At 59.3% G+C, this 15636-nt stretch overlaps 1 protein-coding gene across 1 annotated transcript; it reads right to left on the reverse strand.

The window, feature by feature from the left end:
• Window positions 1-496: 496 nt before the first annotated feature.
• On the reverse strand, window positions 497-11243 carry PLA2G3 (phospholipase A2 group III). Its single transcript, XM_031948902.1, has 6 exons — window positions 10748-11243; window positions 10223-10355; window positions 9044-9178; window positions 7178-7644; window positions 5348-5462; window positions 497-4813 (listed from the first exon to the last, which is right to left on the reverse strand). Exons 1-6 carry the CDS (start codon window positions 11241-11243, stop codon window positions 4594-4596), a joined length of 1566 nt encoding a protein of 521 aa, XP_031804762.1. The 3' UTR covers window positions 497-4593.
• Window positions 11244-15636: the final 4393 nt, after the last annotated feature.

The following is a 15636-nucleotide window of genomic DNA, read 5'->3' on the forward strand; positions in this document are numbered from 1 at the left end:
CCAGCCTGGAACTTAGCGGGAATCTTCCCCACAGGTAGGCCTCTTGCCTCCACTTTCGAACCTCCAGCAATGGGGAGCTCATTACCTTACATGGGAGCCTATTTCCCATCAGGCTATGATGAGGAAGTTTTTCCTCAGCTGCTCTTTGCCCATTCAAGGCTGAAAGGGAGCATTTCATCAAAGTCCCTTGGGTTTTTTTTTTTACAGATTCCAAGAGGTCGGGTCTCAAAGGGCATGAGTGAACAACGGGGCTGGGACCTGAATCCTCACCTTCTCGAGGCTATCTCTATCCCCCTTACCCCTCTTGCTCCTGTCTTGTAGAACCGAAATAATTTCCTTTCCACTGACGCTCTTCAACGAGCCAAGGAGAAGGAGCTGGGGGAGAGATGTAAAACAAAGATCACCCAAAGAAAGGAAATGAGCATTTATTAAACACCAGCAACGTGTGCTCGGGGCTTTACAAATATCTCATTTGATCCCTGCAACAACCCTATGAGGTAGAGATTAGCCCCATTTTACAGATGAGGAAACTAAGGCAGGCAGGTTAAGAAATGACTTACCCAGAATCACACGGCTAGTGAGAGAGAGATTGGACTCAAACTTCGGTCGTTCCTGACTCCAGACCCATGGAAAGAACATTGTTGTGCTGGGCCTTAGGGTTCAATTAACTGCAGAGGGCTTCCAAGGACTTCAGGGTCCTTCTCAGATGATTTCCCCCAGGGTTTGGACGCTTCTAATAATCTGTTCTTCCTGTATCCCCGTGAGGTGCCTGTGCTGGGGCTAGATGCCCACTGGGAAGCCCTGGCTCTCGTCTGGGGCTGAGATGTTGGGTAACTTGTGGGATGGCCCCGGTAGTCTGGGTCAGAGGCCAGGTTGAAATAAAGGGCATTAATTCACCATAAAAATGAAGAACGGTTGCTCCAGGGGTACATATTGTCCCATTCCCTGGGACAACACCTCCATGGGCACAGAGGAGTAAATGCAGAGGAGTGTGAGGGGGAAGGGTGATAACTAGGGGGTCGATCAGCAAGCACTGATCAGCACCTGCCGTGTGCCAGACACTGGAGCTGAAGTAAAACATGAAACTCTCCAAGCTCCCGTTTGAAGGGAGGAACAACACGTTCGCATCTAAGACAAGATGAATTTGGGTGATTTGGTGGAAGCCTCTTGAAGGAGCAGCAAAGGGCTCGTGCTGAAGGTGGTTCTTGGGCAGAGAGTGAGGCGGGAGGCACAGCCAGGGCAAAGGCCCAGAGGTGGGAGGTGAAAGAAGCAATGGGGCAGTGACTAGTGATTGAGAAATCGGGGCTTCCCCACTGGATGAAACAACAACAAAGGCGCTTGCCTGTTGCCTTGTGACATGGGAATGAAATCAATCTGAATAAATTCATGGAACCCGGTCCCAGAGAGGGGTCATCCTGGCACTTGACCTGGTACCAAAGCAGGCCCCTGGGAACGTGGGTCTGTCCGGCAGTCCCGCAAGATGCCCCGAGAAACTCGGACCCGGGCAAACTCCTCATGACCTATGTTTTGGGGCCGCAGTCTGGAAGTGTCATCGAGAAGTTAGGAAAGATGGGGGAGGATGGGGTTCCAGGCAGGGGAGGATACCAAGACCGAACCTGGGCATTCCTGCTAAACCGCACCTTCCCTTCTGTGGGGAGAGTCTGGGCACAGATCACCCCCTTAGCCCGAGCAGGGGAGGCTGGGACCAAGCCCGGCAACACGGGAGCCTGGCAGAAGCTTCCCCACAGGGGCACGGAATGGTGACTAATTCTCCAAGGAAGTCCAAGGTTTCTCAAAGACAATTACTCCTTCCTCTGGAGGCTGTCACGGGAGGGAGGCTGGGCCCCCTTCTGCTTGTCCCGAGGTTAGAGCTGCCAGAAATTACAAGGCAGCCCCAAAGACCCAAGACTTCCCGGCAATTAGAGCCAGCTCACAATGGAATGGGCGGGTGTGGGGGTGGTGAGCTCCCCGTCACCAGAGACCTCCGAACGAGGCTGGGTGAACAGTGCTCAGGGCTGGGAGGGGCTGGAGACCAAGGCCCACCCCCTCCCTCCACAGAGAAGAGAACTGAAGGTCAGAGAAAGAAAGGCTGCTCCCAAGTCAGCCATCCAGGACTGGGCCATGGGCGCTGTCCATTGTACCACTCTTCAGGAAGCAGGGGGCCCAGGGCCCAAAGGCAAGAACAGAAGGGGAGCTATGTCTTGGATTCTCTTCCCTGGCAGCTCTGGAAGCCCCCACTCTGCTCCTCTGGGAGCCCCCACTCTTCTTCGGGGACTGTGGCTGGGGACGAGGGAAGGTCTGTCCACAACCACTGAGGCTGGGGGCTGCCCTTCCCCCCTTCTCAGAGCCTTCTGTGGAGCAAGAGGGAGGAGGATGCACTATTGGTCATGGACAGCAGGGGGAGGGAGAGGGGGAAGCCTTCCCAAGTACAGAAGGGTCACAGAACAGACACAGCTGGAGGTACAGAACAGGGGGAGTGTCAGGGCTGGGAGGGGCTTTAGAACAAGGAATATCAGAGTTAGGAAGGAGTCTTAGAAAGGGGATGTCAGTTCTGGAGACCAATTTGGAGCCACACCCAAAGGCGCACTGTGCATCCCCTTAGATCCAGCAGGGTCTCTCCTGGGCTTACATCCCAGAGAGAACTTAAAGGAGGGAGGGGGACCCCCATGTGCGAAAATGTTTGTGGCAGCTTTTTGTAGTGGCCAGAAACTGGGAACTGAGGGGACGCCCATCAGTGGGGAGTGGCTGAAGAAATTGTGATATATGAACATTATGGAATATTATTGGTCGGTAAGAAAGGATCAGCAGGAGGATTGCAAAGAGGCCTGAAGGGACTGACAGGAACTGATGCCGAGGGAAAGGAGCAGGACCAGGAGGTCACTGTACATAGTGACAAGATTATGTGATGATCAACTGTGATGGACGTGGCTCTTTTCAACAATGAGGGGATTCAAGGCAGTTCCATTAGACTTGGGGTGGAGATCCACCTGCACCCAGGGAGAGACTGGGAATGAGTGAGATCCAAGCGTCGGATTTTCCCCTTTTTACTGTCACTTGTCTCGGGGGGGTTTGCTGTCACTTGTCTTGGGTTTTTTGCTGTCACGTCTCAGGATTTTTGCTTGTTTGGTTGGTTTTTGCTGTCACTTGTCTGCTCGGGGTTTTTCCTTTCTCATTTTCCCGTTTCGATCTGATTTTTCTTGTGCAGCGCGACAAATAGGAAACACGCTTAGAAGACTGGCCCATGTCTAACCTGCATCAGATTGCTGGCTGCCTTGGGGAGGAGGGAGGAAAGGGAGAGAAATGGGGAGCACCATGGATGTCAGAACTGGGAGGAGCCTTAGAACAGGGGATGTCTTAGAACAGAGAATATCAGGGAATGTCAAGAGTCAGAAGAAAACTTGGAACAAGGAATATCAGAGCTGGGAGGAGCTTAGAACAGGGGAAGTCTGGGCTAGGAAGAACTTCTATTTGATCAGGTCTAGCTCCATTTTTAGATGAGGTAACTGAGGCTCAGAATGGGAACCTAAGGTCCCACAGCTGGGACGGATCAATGTCCCCTATCTATGAACGCATCTACATGGGGGGGAGGGGGGTCCAGCTCCGAGCCAAGACCAGCTCCCATGTCTGCCTGTAGAAACCAGCAGCCCCGGGTCCTCCCTCTGGCCTTGCTTTTGGCCCGGAGACAGGCCCCAGATGTCCTCCGCGGCTTCGCCCTGGGGAAGGAGATGCCCTCCTGTCCCCGGTAGCCACAGCCTCAGTTGGACTCAGGGCAGCGCCTCCTGGACCAAGGATGCGGGGACAGGGCGATGCTGCCGCGGCTGTGGGCACAGGGAGGCCGGAAGCCGCTCACCCCGGGGGCTCAGAGCTGGGTGACAAGTGACCTTTCTCGTTGCATCCTGGGTGGGACGGCGGTGCCCGCCCGGGCCGTGGCCAGCTCTCCACTGTGCGATATTCCAACATCGTCCAACATCCAACAGGACGGCCGCGGTTATCTGCCCCCTTCCCCGGGCTGTAAATAAGCTGGTCCCGAGGGCAGAGCAAGGCCCCCGGGCTAAGCGGAAGGAGCCAGGCCGCAGGATGGGCCGGGCATCGAGGCCGAGCATGGACGTTGAGGCGACTTTTGGAGGGGGGGCTGCCGCCTGCCTGGGCTCAGATTATGGGGTTCTCACAAGAGAGGAGGAGCCCGGGCCCCCCTGGCCCAGCCCCCACATTTTGGAGATGGAGAAACAGGCCGGTATCGGGCAGGGCCTGGGACCCAGACTGTCGGCTCCCTCCCTCCCGCTGCTCCCAGCGGGGGGACTCGCCCCGACGGGGCGCGGAGTCTGAGGGGCCGGGACTGAGCTCGGGCCTCCGCCGCCGCCCAGGGCTCGCTCCCACCCCCCCAGCGCGGCAGTGACCGCGGCCTTCTGCCCCGGCAGTCACGGGCTGGCCTGCAGGGGAGCGGGGCCCTGGGTTCCGGGGCGGCGAGCGGGAGGCAGACGCTGCCGGCAGGCCGAGGCCCGGGCTGGCCCCGAGGGCCCGGGGCGTCCGGTGCCGGTGGGACTCAGGAGCGGGACCCGCACACCCGGCCCGGCCCGGCCGCCGCCTCCTCCATCACCGGGGCGCCCAGCGCCAGGCGGAGACCATCTCTCGGCAGCGGTCGTAGAGCGCCAGGGCCCCCCGAGACCCCCGCCGCCGCCTCTCCCGCTCTCTCTTCTTCAGCTGCTTCTCCACAACCTTCCCTCGGGCTCCACGGAGGGGACCCCGCGGCTTCCTCCTCAAACGCTGCAGGTGCCGGGCGGGGACCAGCACGGCCCGGGGCTCCTCCCTGCAGCTGGGGGGAGGGGGGGACGGTCAGGGGCGCCAGGCGGTCAGAGTGGGAGGGGCCTAGAACGGGGGATGGGGCGCTGGGGGCGGGGCCTAGAACAGGGAGCACGAGACTGGGAGGGGCCTTAGGCACCATCCTCTCCAACCTCCCCATTTCACAGAGGAGGAAGCTTGTACAGCGACCAGAGCAGAGAACATTCGGCGTCTGGAACACAGAGCGTCGGAGCCGGACAAAGCCCTGAGCCTCCGAGGCACAAGGGGTGGGGGGTTCCCAAGGTCACGGGCCGGGAGAGGGGCAGGGACGAGGGCTCGGGGCCGCTGCCGGCTCCCTCCTGCGGGCACGGGGCCTCTGGCGCCACCTGCTGGGCACGAGCCTCCCCCACAGGGACAAGGCCAGCGGGAAGGGGGCCGGGCCTTGGGGCGCCTGGGGCCGGGAGGAAAGTGGGCCCGGAGAGAGGCGGCAGGGCGAGCTTTCAGGGCCAGCGCGCTCCCCCTCCTCCTCCCCCCCCCCCCCCCGGGCCCGAGAGCGGCGGCCACTCACCCAGGACTGGGCTCGCAGGCCTCGGGGGGTCCCAGCTCAAAGCAAGTCCAAGCCAGCGCCCGCCACAGTTTGTCCTCCACCTGCTGGGACTTTCCCCCCTTGGCCTCCAGGGGACCTTTTTTTTTTGCCCCTTCCCCCTTTCCCCTTCCCCCTCCTTCCCCTCTTCCCTTCCTTCCTCCTCCCCGCCTCCCTCCCCCCCCTTTTTCAAAAGGGGGGGGCCTTTTTGGCGCTACCCTTTTTCCCCGTTCGGGACCTTCCACCCCGGTTCGGACGCTGGGGAAAAACGGGGGCCCCCAACAGGGCGCGGGTGGGCCAGAGGCAGGAGCACCTGCACGTCTAACACTGGGGCAGGACCTCAGCCGGCGGAAAGGGCCCGATGGGAAGGGCTCACACACCCCTGGGTGCTTTATGACCGTGGGCCCCGAATTCTAACTCCCTGGGGCTCAGGTCCCCTGTTTGGGGAGGGGGGACGGAAGGTAATTGGGATAAAGTGCCAGGGTCACAGTGCCTGAAGGCCTGGGAACATAAATTCTGCCCCCCCCCCCCACTCCAAGCTGGGTCCCCTCTGTGCTAAGGACGCATGCTCAGAGACCCGGGCAGATGCACACACACACTCACTCTCTCACACTTACACACTCACACTCCTACTCACACTTACACATTCTCACACCCTCACACACTCACTCACATCCCTTCATTCCCTGGCCTTTTTATGCACAAACTCATCCACATCCTGTAAGGATAAATTCCAAAGATTCCTAGGGAGCCGGGGCATAGGCAGTGCCTTGGATCTGTGGTTCTGTGGTTCAGACGTCCTGGGTTCAGATTCTGCCTCTCCTATTTACTACCCATGTGGCCCCCTCCCCGAGCCTCAGTTTCTCCACCTAAAATCCCAGGGTTGGTGTCGGTGGCTTCCAGAAGGTCCCTTTTATCTCTGACCCAACAACTGGATTATCCCATAAAGCAGACCTGTCATTCCCCCCGGGTGCAGGGCTGGGCACCCAGGAGTGTTTGCTAACATGTTTTGTTGAATCATGCTTCAATCCTACAAAGTGATAGAGAGAAATAAGCCCTGAATCACAGGATCTTAGAATCTCAGGGCCCAGCAGGACTTCAGAGGCATTTAGTCCAATCCCAGTCTGAACCAGAATTCCCTCTTTAGAATGGATCAATTAAATAACCATTTAGTAAGTACCTGTTGTATGCCAAGTATGTGTGTAGCCCTAGGGGCACAAAGAAAAAAATCAGTCCCTGGCCTGGGGGGGAGGGTGACATTCTAATGGAGGAGAGGACATGTGCTGATGTGAATAATTGATAAAGCATTTATTATGTGCTCACTGTATGCCTTGCACAGTGCTAAGAACTAGGAACCCAAGGAAAGGCAAAACCTCTAGCCCCTGCCCTCAGGGAACCTCCTGTCTAAAGGAGGAGATGAACAATATGAAGGTAATCTCAGCTGGGGACTGAGGAAGGTGTCTCACATGAGGGGTATGAACTGTCTTTAAAACGGCCCCCAGAGGCAACCCGCCCCACCTCAGGACCTCATTTTCACACTCACTCAGCTTCCCTCCACTCCTGGCCCTCAAGCAGACCCCTCAATGGTGAGCGTGGCCATGAACACCCGATCAGGAGCAAGAGCTCTTATCCATTTCTGAGGCGAATTAAGGTTTTCAAGCCCTTTACATCCATTGTCCTCATGGAGTTTCCCCAGGATCGATGGGAGGTCGGTACTCTGGGGGTTTATTGCCCCCATTTTTAGAGGAGGCTTGGATATGGGCCCACCATCACCTTGGGGAGCACATGCACTTCAGGGGCCCCATCCCTGCTTACCTTGGTAGATGCCCTTCTTGTCGACAGGGTGGAGAGAGCCCTTTGGACCTGCGCCATCAGGGGCTGGGGTCTCTAGGGGTCCCTGAGCAGCTCCCTCTGCTGCACCTCTGGCTGCTTGGTTCCCTCCAGGCCTGTGGCCTCCGTTCCAAGGTTTCCCCTCAGTGTGGTAGTCCCCAGATATTCTTGCTTGCTGTTCTGGCGTGGTCAGCATGCTGGCAACCAGGCCGGGGACGGTTGGAGATGGTGGTTGGGCACTGCTATTAACTTTCTGCGGACTGCTGGGCGGAGGCGGGGAAGGATGGAAACGGGACCTGTGCTCCTTGTCTCCAACACCCAGCATTCCATGCCTCTGTCTCTGCTGCTTCCTCCCAGAAGCCTTCACTCCGGGGCTAGGCAGGGCCTGAGTCACATTATAGAGACTCTGTTGCAGAAGTCGGGCCTGGGAAATCAGGCCGTATTTCTTACACCTGGTAAGGAGAGGAAGGAGGAAGGAGAGGAAGGTCCATAGACCCCAAATGGTCATCTGGTCCCTACCCCCTCATTTAGAGTTGGAAGAAATTGAGGCCTGGGGGTCTCTGCCCTGGCTATTCATTGTCTGCCCGCTCAGAAAGGCCCCTCCAGGGCTGGGAGAGCACGCAGGAAGCACTTAATAAAGGCTCTTTAGGTCCTGATGGAGAAGGAGGCTCTGGAGAGACCCACCCTGGAGACCATCCTGGAACCTGGGCACGAAGCACTGTCCCAAGCCTGTCTCCCCCCCCCCCAAGTGGACTTGTGAATTCTGTCCTAGCCTCACAGTGTGGGAGGGGAGCCAATGTGTGGTCAAAAGTCCTGTGGAAATGCAGGATCCTACTTCCCAGCCATCTTCAGGAAACGGTGTTTTCTGTTCTAAGCCTCAACTCAGCCCTGACATCCCCTGGTCTAAGCTCCCTCGCAGCCCTGACATCCCCTGTTCTAAGCCCCCTCCAAGCCCTGACATCCCCTATTCTAAGTCCCTTCTCCTAGTCCTGACATCCCCTGTTTTCTATTCTCAATTTTATGGGCTCCCATTTCTCCAGGTGCCCCTCCTGATTCTCCGGCCTCCTCCTGCTCAGAGAGCTCACCCCGGAGCTGGGGAGGATGAGCTGTACTTTCCTCCTCTCCTCCCTGGCCCCTGAGTCTCCCAACCATTCTGGAGAAGGCTGACAGGAGGCTGCCTTACTGGTTTGGTGCCCTTGGGGCTGGGCCACCACCTGTGCCCGGCCTTCTCGGGCCTCAGACAAGAAAGGCACACAGTGAAGGCTCCTAGATCTGTCTAATGCAGCCCTTCGTTCTCCAGAGGGGGAAATTGAGGCCGGGAGAGAAATCCCGGCCGGACGTCCCCGGCGGCTGAAGTAACCAGGGCACTCCAGGTTACGGTTGCAGAGAATCGTCCCCGGTGAGGCTCAGGCTTGGGTGGTTACTTATCATTATTGCCTCATCTTACAGGTGAGGAAATTGAAACTGGGACAGAGAACTCGCTCTTGTGGGCACACGGGCCGGCAGCGGGGAGTCTGGGCAAGGACACGCTTCCAGGACATGACACGGGGCTCCCTCAACCCGCTCTCCTAGGCCCAGAAAAGCCCCGGGGTGGGGTAGCCCCAAGCCTCTGGCCAGTACAGGACAACAGGGGGAAGGTGTGGGGAAGGAGTCCCCAGAGGAACAATAAGGGAAGGACTGGGAGAGAAAGGAAAAATCTGATGGGAGCAGTCGGACGGGAGCAGTCAGATGGAGTCCAGGCCAACTCTCCACCCACCGGCAGGGGCCAGGTCACTACCTGCCCCACTGGTACCACCCAGGCTCGGGCCATCTACCCGCCCCACCAGTACCACTGGAGTCCAGGCCACTTACCCGCCCCACCAGTACCACTGGATGCACGCCTCCTTCTCCTCCAGCACAAAGCAGGGAATTTCCAGCAGGTTGAAGAAGGTGGTGCCCACAAAGTCCGAAATCGCATCCTGTTGCTTCTGGAGACAGCTGTGGAACCTGGGACCGGGAGCCCAAAGGTCGGTTCCTCGCCCCCTCCACAGCTTTGGTGGGGAGCGGAAGTGCGGAAGGGAGGGGACCCCAAAAGGTGGGTTGAGCTTAGTGCCCTCAGCGAGCCGCCTCTGCCTCCCCGCCTCCACCCCAGGAACCGGGAAAATCCAGAAGACCGAGGAATTAAAGAGGAACCCCCTGGTGTGTCTTTTTTTGTTGTTTGTTTTGGAGTCATCCCTCTTTTCAGAACAATAATTTGACCTGTATTAAGTCAAATACCTTGAAAATCAAAGGAAGGCAAGTCTATGGAAATGGTTTCCCATCTAAGCTCCCACTTGATTTTCCCATGAGCCTCCATTCCAATCCCTTCTTCTTCTTCTTTTGCTAAGCCAACTGGGGTTAAGTGACTTGCCCAGGGTCACACAGCTGGACAATCCCCAAGTGTGGGTGGAGACCCCATGTGTGGTCGTGCAAATGGATCTCCCCCAATTAAGGTTTATTCTCAACAAATGCTTGATTTTTGACCTATCTGCATCCCAGGTTCGGGGAAAAATTTCTCCGGGAAAAGGGGGTCTCCAGTTGAAAAAGTTTAAGAAACGCAGCCCACCCTCCCCCCCTCCCAAGTTCCAACTGCGGCAACTGAGCCCCGGGCAGGACGCCTCAAACTTTCCCACGCGCGGCCCTTCTCGCGGGAGATTTTGCGCCCGGCTGGATGGGGATGCAAAGCGGGCGCCAGTCCCACACTCGCTGCTCCGAAATCCTAACTCTGGGACCCCCGCCGCCGGGGGGGAGGGGGCTGCTGCCCCCAGGTAGGAGGCTTCTGGCTAAGGGACCCTCCCTCCCCCCCCCCGCTCTAGCCCGAACTCCCTCTCCCGAGCTTCCTTGCCCGGCCCAGGCAATGAGCCTGGGAACTCTCCCCCAAGCGCAAAGCGGCCGGAGGACCTGCCCCGGCGCGGGATCGCCCCACAGAGGCTGCTGTGGCAGGTTCGCCCCCCGGCCCCGCCTCCTCTTCCTCCCGGGGGACTCTCCCGGGCCGGGCGTCCCCGCAGTCACCTGGCATCGCAGTCGCAGTGGGAGATGGTGTGGAAGCGGTAGTTCCGGATCCCGTAGTTGTACTGGAAGGGGGCGATGTTCTGGGGGCACCGGTCGTGCTCGCGGCAGCACAGGTCGGGCCCCTGGAAGATGCCTGTGGGAGGGGCGGGCTGAGCGGGCGGGCCGGGGGAGGCCGGAGCAGCCAGGGGCAGGCCTCCCCCCCCCCGCAGGTTTGGGGCCAGAGCAGCCAGGGCTTCCCTCCCACCCCCGCAGGTTTGGGGCCGAGCAGCCAGGGGCTTCCCCTCCCCCCCCCCCCCCCCGTCCCCCTCCCGCAGGTTTGGGGCCGAGCAGCCAGGGGCTTCCCTCCCCCCCCCCCCCCCCCGCAGGTTTGGGGCCAGAGCAGCCAGGGGCTTCCCTCCCCGCCCCCTCCCGCAGGTTTGGGGCCCAGCAGCCAGGGGCTTCCCTCCCCGCCCCGCGTACGGGGCCCCGGGGCCCTCCGCCTCTAACTCGGTCGGGCTCCCGGGCCGCGGCGGGGCGCTCCCTTACCCAGGTCGGTGGCGTTCCGGGCAGAGTCCCCGACGCCGCACCACAGCGTCCCGGGCATGGTCCAGCCCCTCTTGGCGCGCCGTCGGGGCGCCCCCCCGCCTCGGCCCGGGGGGCCCCCCTCGGGGCGGACGCAGGCGCCCCGCCGCTCCCGGAGGGCTGCCAGGGCTCGGCGCAGCGCAGGGCTCGGGGCGCGGGCGAAGGCGCCCGCCCTGTCCCGCGCGCAGGCGGCCCGGTAGGCGCGGACGGCGGCGGCCTCCTCCCAGAAGGCGCACCCCAGCAGGTGCCCGCGCGCATCCCAGCGGGCGTGGAAGAGCGCCGGGCCGGGGGGGCGCCGGCTCAGGAAGCTCAGCGAGCGCGGGGGGGCGCCGGGCCCCGCGCCGGGCACTGCCCGGTGGCAGGAGGTGGCGCTGCGGCGGAGCCCCGGCGCGGCCCCCCGGCCCGCCAGCGCGGCCCCCCAGGCCGCCAGCGCCCAGAGCAGCCAGCCCGCGCGCCCCATCCCGCCCTCAGCCGCCGGCCGGCCCGCGAGGCGCCCGAGCGGAAGTGCCGCGGAGCGGGCGGCGGTGAATGGAGGGGCCGGCGGGCTTCCAGGGGCAGGACGGAGCCAGTGGGGTGACGGCCGCTCCGTAACCGAATGCGCCAGCCCGGCCGGGCCCGGGGAGGCCTCTGATTGGCTCCGGCGCTTTAAAGCCACCTGGCCCCACGCCCCGCCCTGGGAGGGTCTCTCCGCCCGGCCCCCGAGCGCCGGCCACCGCGGGCTGTCGGGCCTCAGCCGCCCCCTCCCCGGCGGCGCGGGGAGGCCTCCGGGCTTGCTCTGCCCGGGAGCGGCGGGGCCGGGGTCCCGGGAAGCCGGGGCGCCCCGCGGGAGGGAAGAGGCAGCCGCGTGTGCAGGGCGGTGGGCGCGGCCCCAGGGCCAGGGACAGGGCTGGCACGGCTGGCACGGCTCGCCTGGCCCCCGGCCTGGGCCCGGGCCAGCGGGAAGCTGGGAACGCGGCGCGGGGCCGCAAACGGGGGGGGGGGGGGGGCGGTCCCGGCCGCGGCCCGAGTCCCCAGAAGCCGCCGGGCCAGTTCTGGGAAAGCTCAGGGGGCCAGCGCCCGGGGACACGTGCGGCCGCTCTCCCGCCCCACCCTCCTGCCTGTGCCTTGGACCTGGAACTCTGGGATGGAGCCAAAGGCGCTGCCGGCCGCCCCCCGCCCCCTCCCGCGGGCTCCTGCGGCCCGTCCCGCAGTTCCTGGCTTAGGCCACCCCCGGGGGCGGGCCCTTCTCCCAGACTGCTCGCTGAGGGCAGCCCCCCAGCCGCCCCCGGATCCTGGGCCCCAGAACCCCCGGGGGACGGAGCTCCTCCCTCGGGAAATGAGGGAGTCTGAGCTTCCAGCCCTGGACCAAAGGTGCCCTGGGTGTGGGTGGGTGTGGGTGGGTGTGATATGATGTGAAACCCTGAAACCGTCCGGGTTTGGGAACAGACTCCAAAAGCTTTAGGGTTCCTGGGACTTTGGGGGCCCTTCTCAACCTCAACACACGTGTGTCCGTGCGTGTGCATGTGTGTGAGTGGGGGGGCTGGGTGTGTCTGTGTGTGTATGTGGGTTGTGTGTCCGTGTGTGTGATTCAACCTACTCATTTTACAGATGAGATAAAGCCCCAGACATTTCACAGACATACGAACAGAGAGGGAAACGGAGGCCCAGATAGGGCGGGCGACTGACCTCCAGGCTCAGGACCCTTTCCTCTGGGCCACAATTCTGATTCTGATATTGCTGACTCACCCGGAACCTCATTTTCTGTCTGGAAAGGGGGGAGCAAAAACTACCGGCGGCCCTTTCTTGGGAGGAAAATGATGGCAGGGTTTTTGAAGAGGTCATGGGAATTGCAGCTTCCTGGAGCTGGCAGCTGTTCTCCCCTCCCCCGGCCCAAGGTCACCCCGGCAGCTGGGGTGGGGGTGGGAGATGGGGCTGCTCCCTGAAGCTCCTGAGCCTCCCTGGGGGAGGGGAAGTCAGACTGGTGGGCAGAACAGAAGGAGGAACTTGGGGGGGGGACAGGAAGGCCCTCTGTCTTCCTCACCAGAGTCCTCAAAAGGGGTCTTGGGGGGACCCGGCAGGCCCTCAGCTGGAGGCTCTGGGAGGAGCCTGGATCGGGACCAGAAAGCCTGAGTGCTGGTTCTGATTGTGCCCTCGGCTGGCTCAGGGACCCTGGACAGGGCAGACCTCGGGAATACTCCCCGGGAAGCAGTGGGGGAGCGCTCCCTGAACCTCAACCTTCTACATCATGAGGCAACGGTTTCCAGAACCCCGGGATAAGACCTTTAAAAGCTCTTCATGTCTCTGACTCAGTTTCTTCCTCTGCAAATAAGGGGGTTGGGCTTCCCGATTTCCATCATCCTTTCTCGCTCCAATTCTCTGATCCTTTGATCTGGTCTGGAATATTGACTGTACTCCCTGTGAGCTTGTGATCCGTGACTCAGTTTCCTCCTCTGTAAAAAGAGGAGATTGGCCTGAAATGAACTCAGGGGTTTCACTTTAGAGCCATCATTCTATGAACACTGCAAGTAATTAATAATTAATAATAACATCTGGGCTCCTGCCACTTTCTAGCTCAGAAGTCCTCCCCCTCCCTCCCCTCCTCCTTCTCCCCCTGGGCAGAACCTCACTCTTATTACTTCTTATCAAAAGACAAGACAGATTAAATGGGGAAGAGGGCATGATGGAGGATGGGCCGGAGACCTGCTCTCTTTGATGGCTGGGAGGACGGGAGAGACGGCCAGAGAGCATTGTACCCCCCCACCCCTGATGGACGAGGCTGCGGCTGGACCCCTCCCTCCCCATCAGCCTCCCTCTGGAAAGCAAGTAGAGGCCGGCCTCTCTTCCCACTTTGCTCTGAAACACCAGGTCAAGCCTGAGACAATGACGAAAGATGTCAAAAGGGCTGGAAGAGCATTTGGCCCCAGTGCCGGGCCCGAGGGCAGCCTGGGATGAGCCTGATCCAGGAGAGGAGGAGCTTTGCATTATGGAGGGAGGAAGGGGATGTGAGGGCCAGACCCGGGCAGGGCAGGGTGAGGGTTAGGACTCAGCCCAAAGGACTCCCTGGCTCTGCGCCTCAGGAATCAGGAGCAGGGCCCTGAGCGAGAGGTTTTGAAAGGGGGAAATGCTGAATTCCCCAGGGAGACCAATCAGTGACTGTTCCTCAGCCATTATCGGCTCCAACGTCTCTGCTCTCGGCTGAGATTTAATTCACAGTCACCAAAGCAAATGAGCTCTCAAGAAGCCTTGGGACATGGCCAAAGGAGGGGAGAAACAGGGCCGAGATCTGTTCAGAGGAGACGAGATTAGGCGGGAAAGTCAAGGGGGACTTTCTGGAGGAGGCGGTGAAAGGCCCAGGCAGGGGGCCCAAAATGAAATCCTTTTTTGGGGGGGTTCCGTTCTGCCCACGAGAGTGAGCCCTCACTTGGGAAGGAGTCGGGATCAGGGAGGAGAGACACAGGGAGGGAAGGAAGGATGGCCAGCGGCACAGCATGATGAAAAGGGCACACGAACGGGAATCGGGAGACCCGGGTTCCAGTCAAATGAGCGTACTCCATGTGACATGAAGCAAAGGCCCGCTGGTCCTCAGTTGAACTGTCTGTAAAAATGAGCTGGTTGTATTATGTGGTCCTTCCAATGGGAGTCAGTCTCAAAGTCCAAAGACCTGACTCCTGACTCTGGGACTTGCTGCCAGCCTATTTCCTATTCTGCAAAATGGGGAGATTTAATTTATGGCTTCTGAGGCCCTTTTCAGCTCCAGAACCAGGAGCATGACCGGAGAAGGTAAAGACTGAGACCTGTGTGGACCCAGAGGGAGGGCTGGGACCAGTTAATTGTCAGGGCTTTCTGTAGACTACAGCAGGGGAAGTCGTGTGAGATCAATGTGGAAAGTCAGGTGGGAACCCAATGGCAAAGGGCTTTCAATGCCAAACAGAAAAGGGCAATTGGCAGCTGTTGAAGGTTTTTCAGCAGAGGAAGGATGTGGTCAGACTTGTACTTTAGAAATATCCTTGAATAGACAATGTTCAGAAGAAGAAATGGAAACTATTTGTAGTCACATGAAAAGGTGCTTCAAATCACTATTGATCAGAGAAATACAAATTAGACAACTCTGAGATACCCCACACACCTGTCAGATTGTCTAAGGCGACAGAAAGAGATAATGATGAATGTTGGAGGGGATGTGGGAAAACAGGGACACTGATACATTGTTGGTGGAGTTGTGAATGCATCCAGCTATTCTGGAGAGCAATTTGGAACTCTGCTCAAAAAGTTATCAAACTGTGCATCCCCTTTGACCCAGCAGTGTTTCTACTGGGCTTATATCCCAAAGGGATCTTAAAGGAGGGAAAGGGACCCACATGTGCAAAAACGTTTGTGGCAGCCCTTTGTGTAGTGGCAGGAAACTGGAAACTGAGTGGGTGCCCATCAATTGGAGAATGGACGATGGTACATGAATGTTATGGAATATTACGGTCCTGTAAGAAATGACCAGCAGGACGATTTCAGAGACCCCTGGAGAGACTGATAGGAACTGATGCTGAGTGAAATGAGCAGGACCAGGAGATCATTGTACACGGCAACAACAAGAAAATATGATAATTCCGATGGCCGTGGCTCTCATCAACAACGAGATGATTCAAACCAGTTCCAATGGTCTTGTGATGGAGAGAGCCGTCTGCACCCAGAGAGAGGACTGTGGGAACTGAGTATAGAACACAATGCAGCATTTTCACTCTTTTCATTGTTGTTCGCTTGCATTTTATTTTGCTTCTCTTTTTTTCTTGTGTGGCACAATAATTGTATAAATATGTCTGCATGTATTGGGTTTAACATATATTCCTACCATGTTTAACATATATTGGACTACTTGCCAT

The sequence above is a fragment of the Sarcophilus harrisii genome, chromosome 1 (genome assembly GCF_902635505.1).
Source record: "Sarcophilus harrisii chromosome 1, mSarHar1.11, whole genome shotgun sequence".
NCBI classification, from domain to species: Eukaryota; Metazoa; Chordata; class Mammalia; order Dasyuromorphia; family Dasyuridae; genus Sarcophilus; species Sarcophilus harrisii.

Excerpts from the sequence above, each read along its gene's own strand:
- PLA2G3 (XM_031948902.1), bottom strand. The coding sequence starts at position 11,243 with ATGGGGCGCGCGGGCTGGCTGCTCTGGGCGCTGGCGGCCTGGGGGGCC. Across the intron at positions 10,356-10,747 it reads CCGGAACGCCACCGACCTGG|GCATCTTCCAGGGGCCCGAC; the intron begins GTAAGGGAGCGC and ends CCCCTCCCACAG. Across the intron at positions 7,645-9,043 it reads CAGTGGTACTGGTGGGGCGG|GTGTAAGAAATACGGCCTGA; the intron begins GTAAGTGGCCTG and ends TCTCCTTACCAG.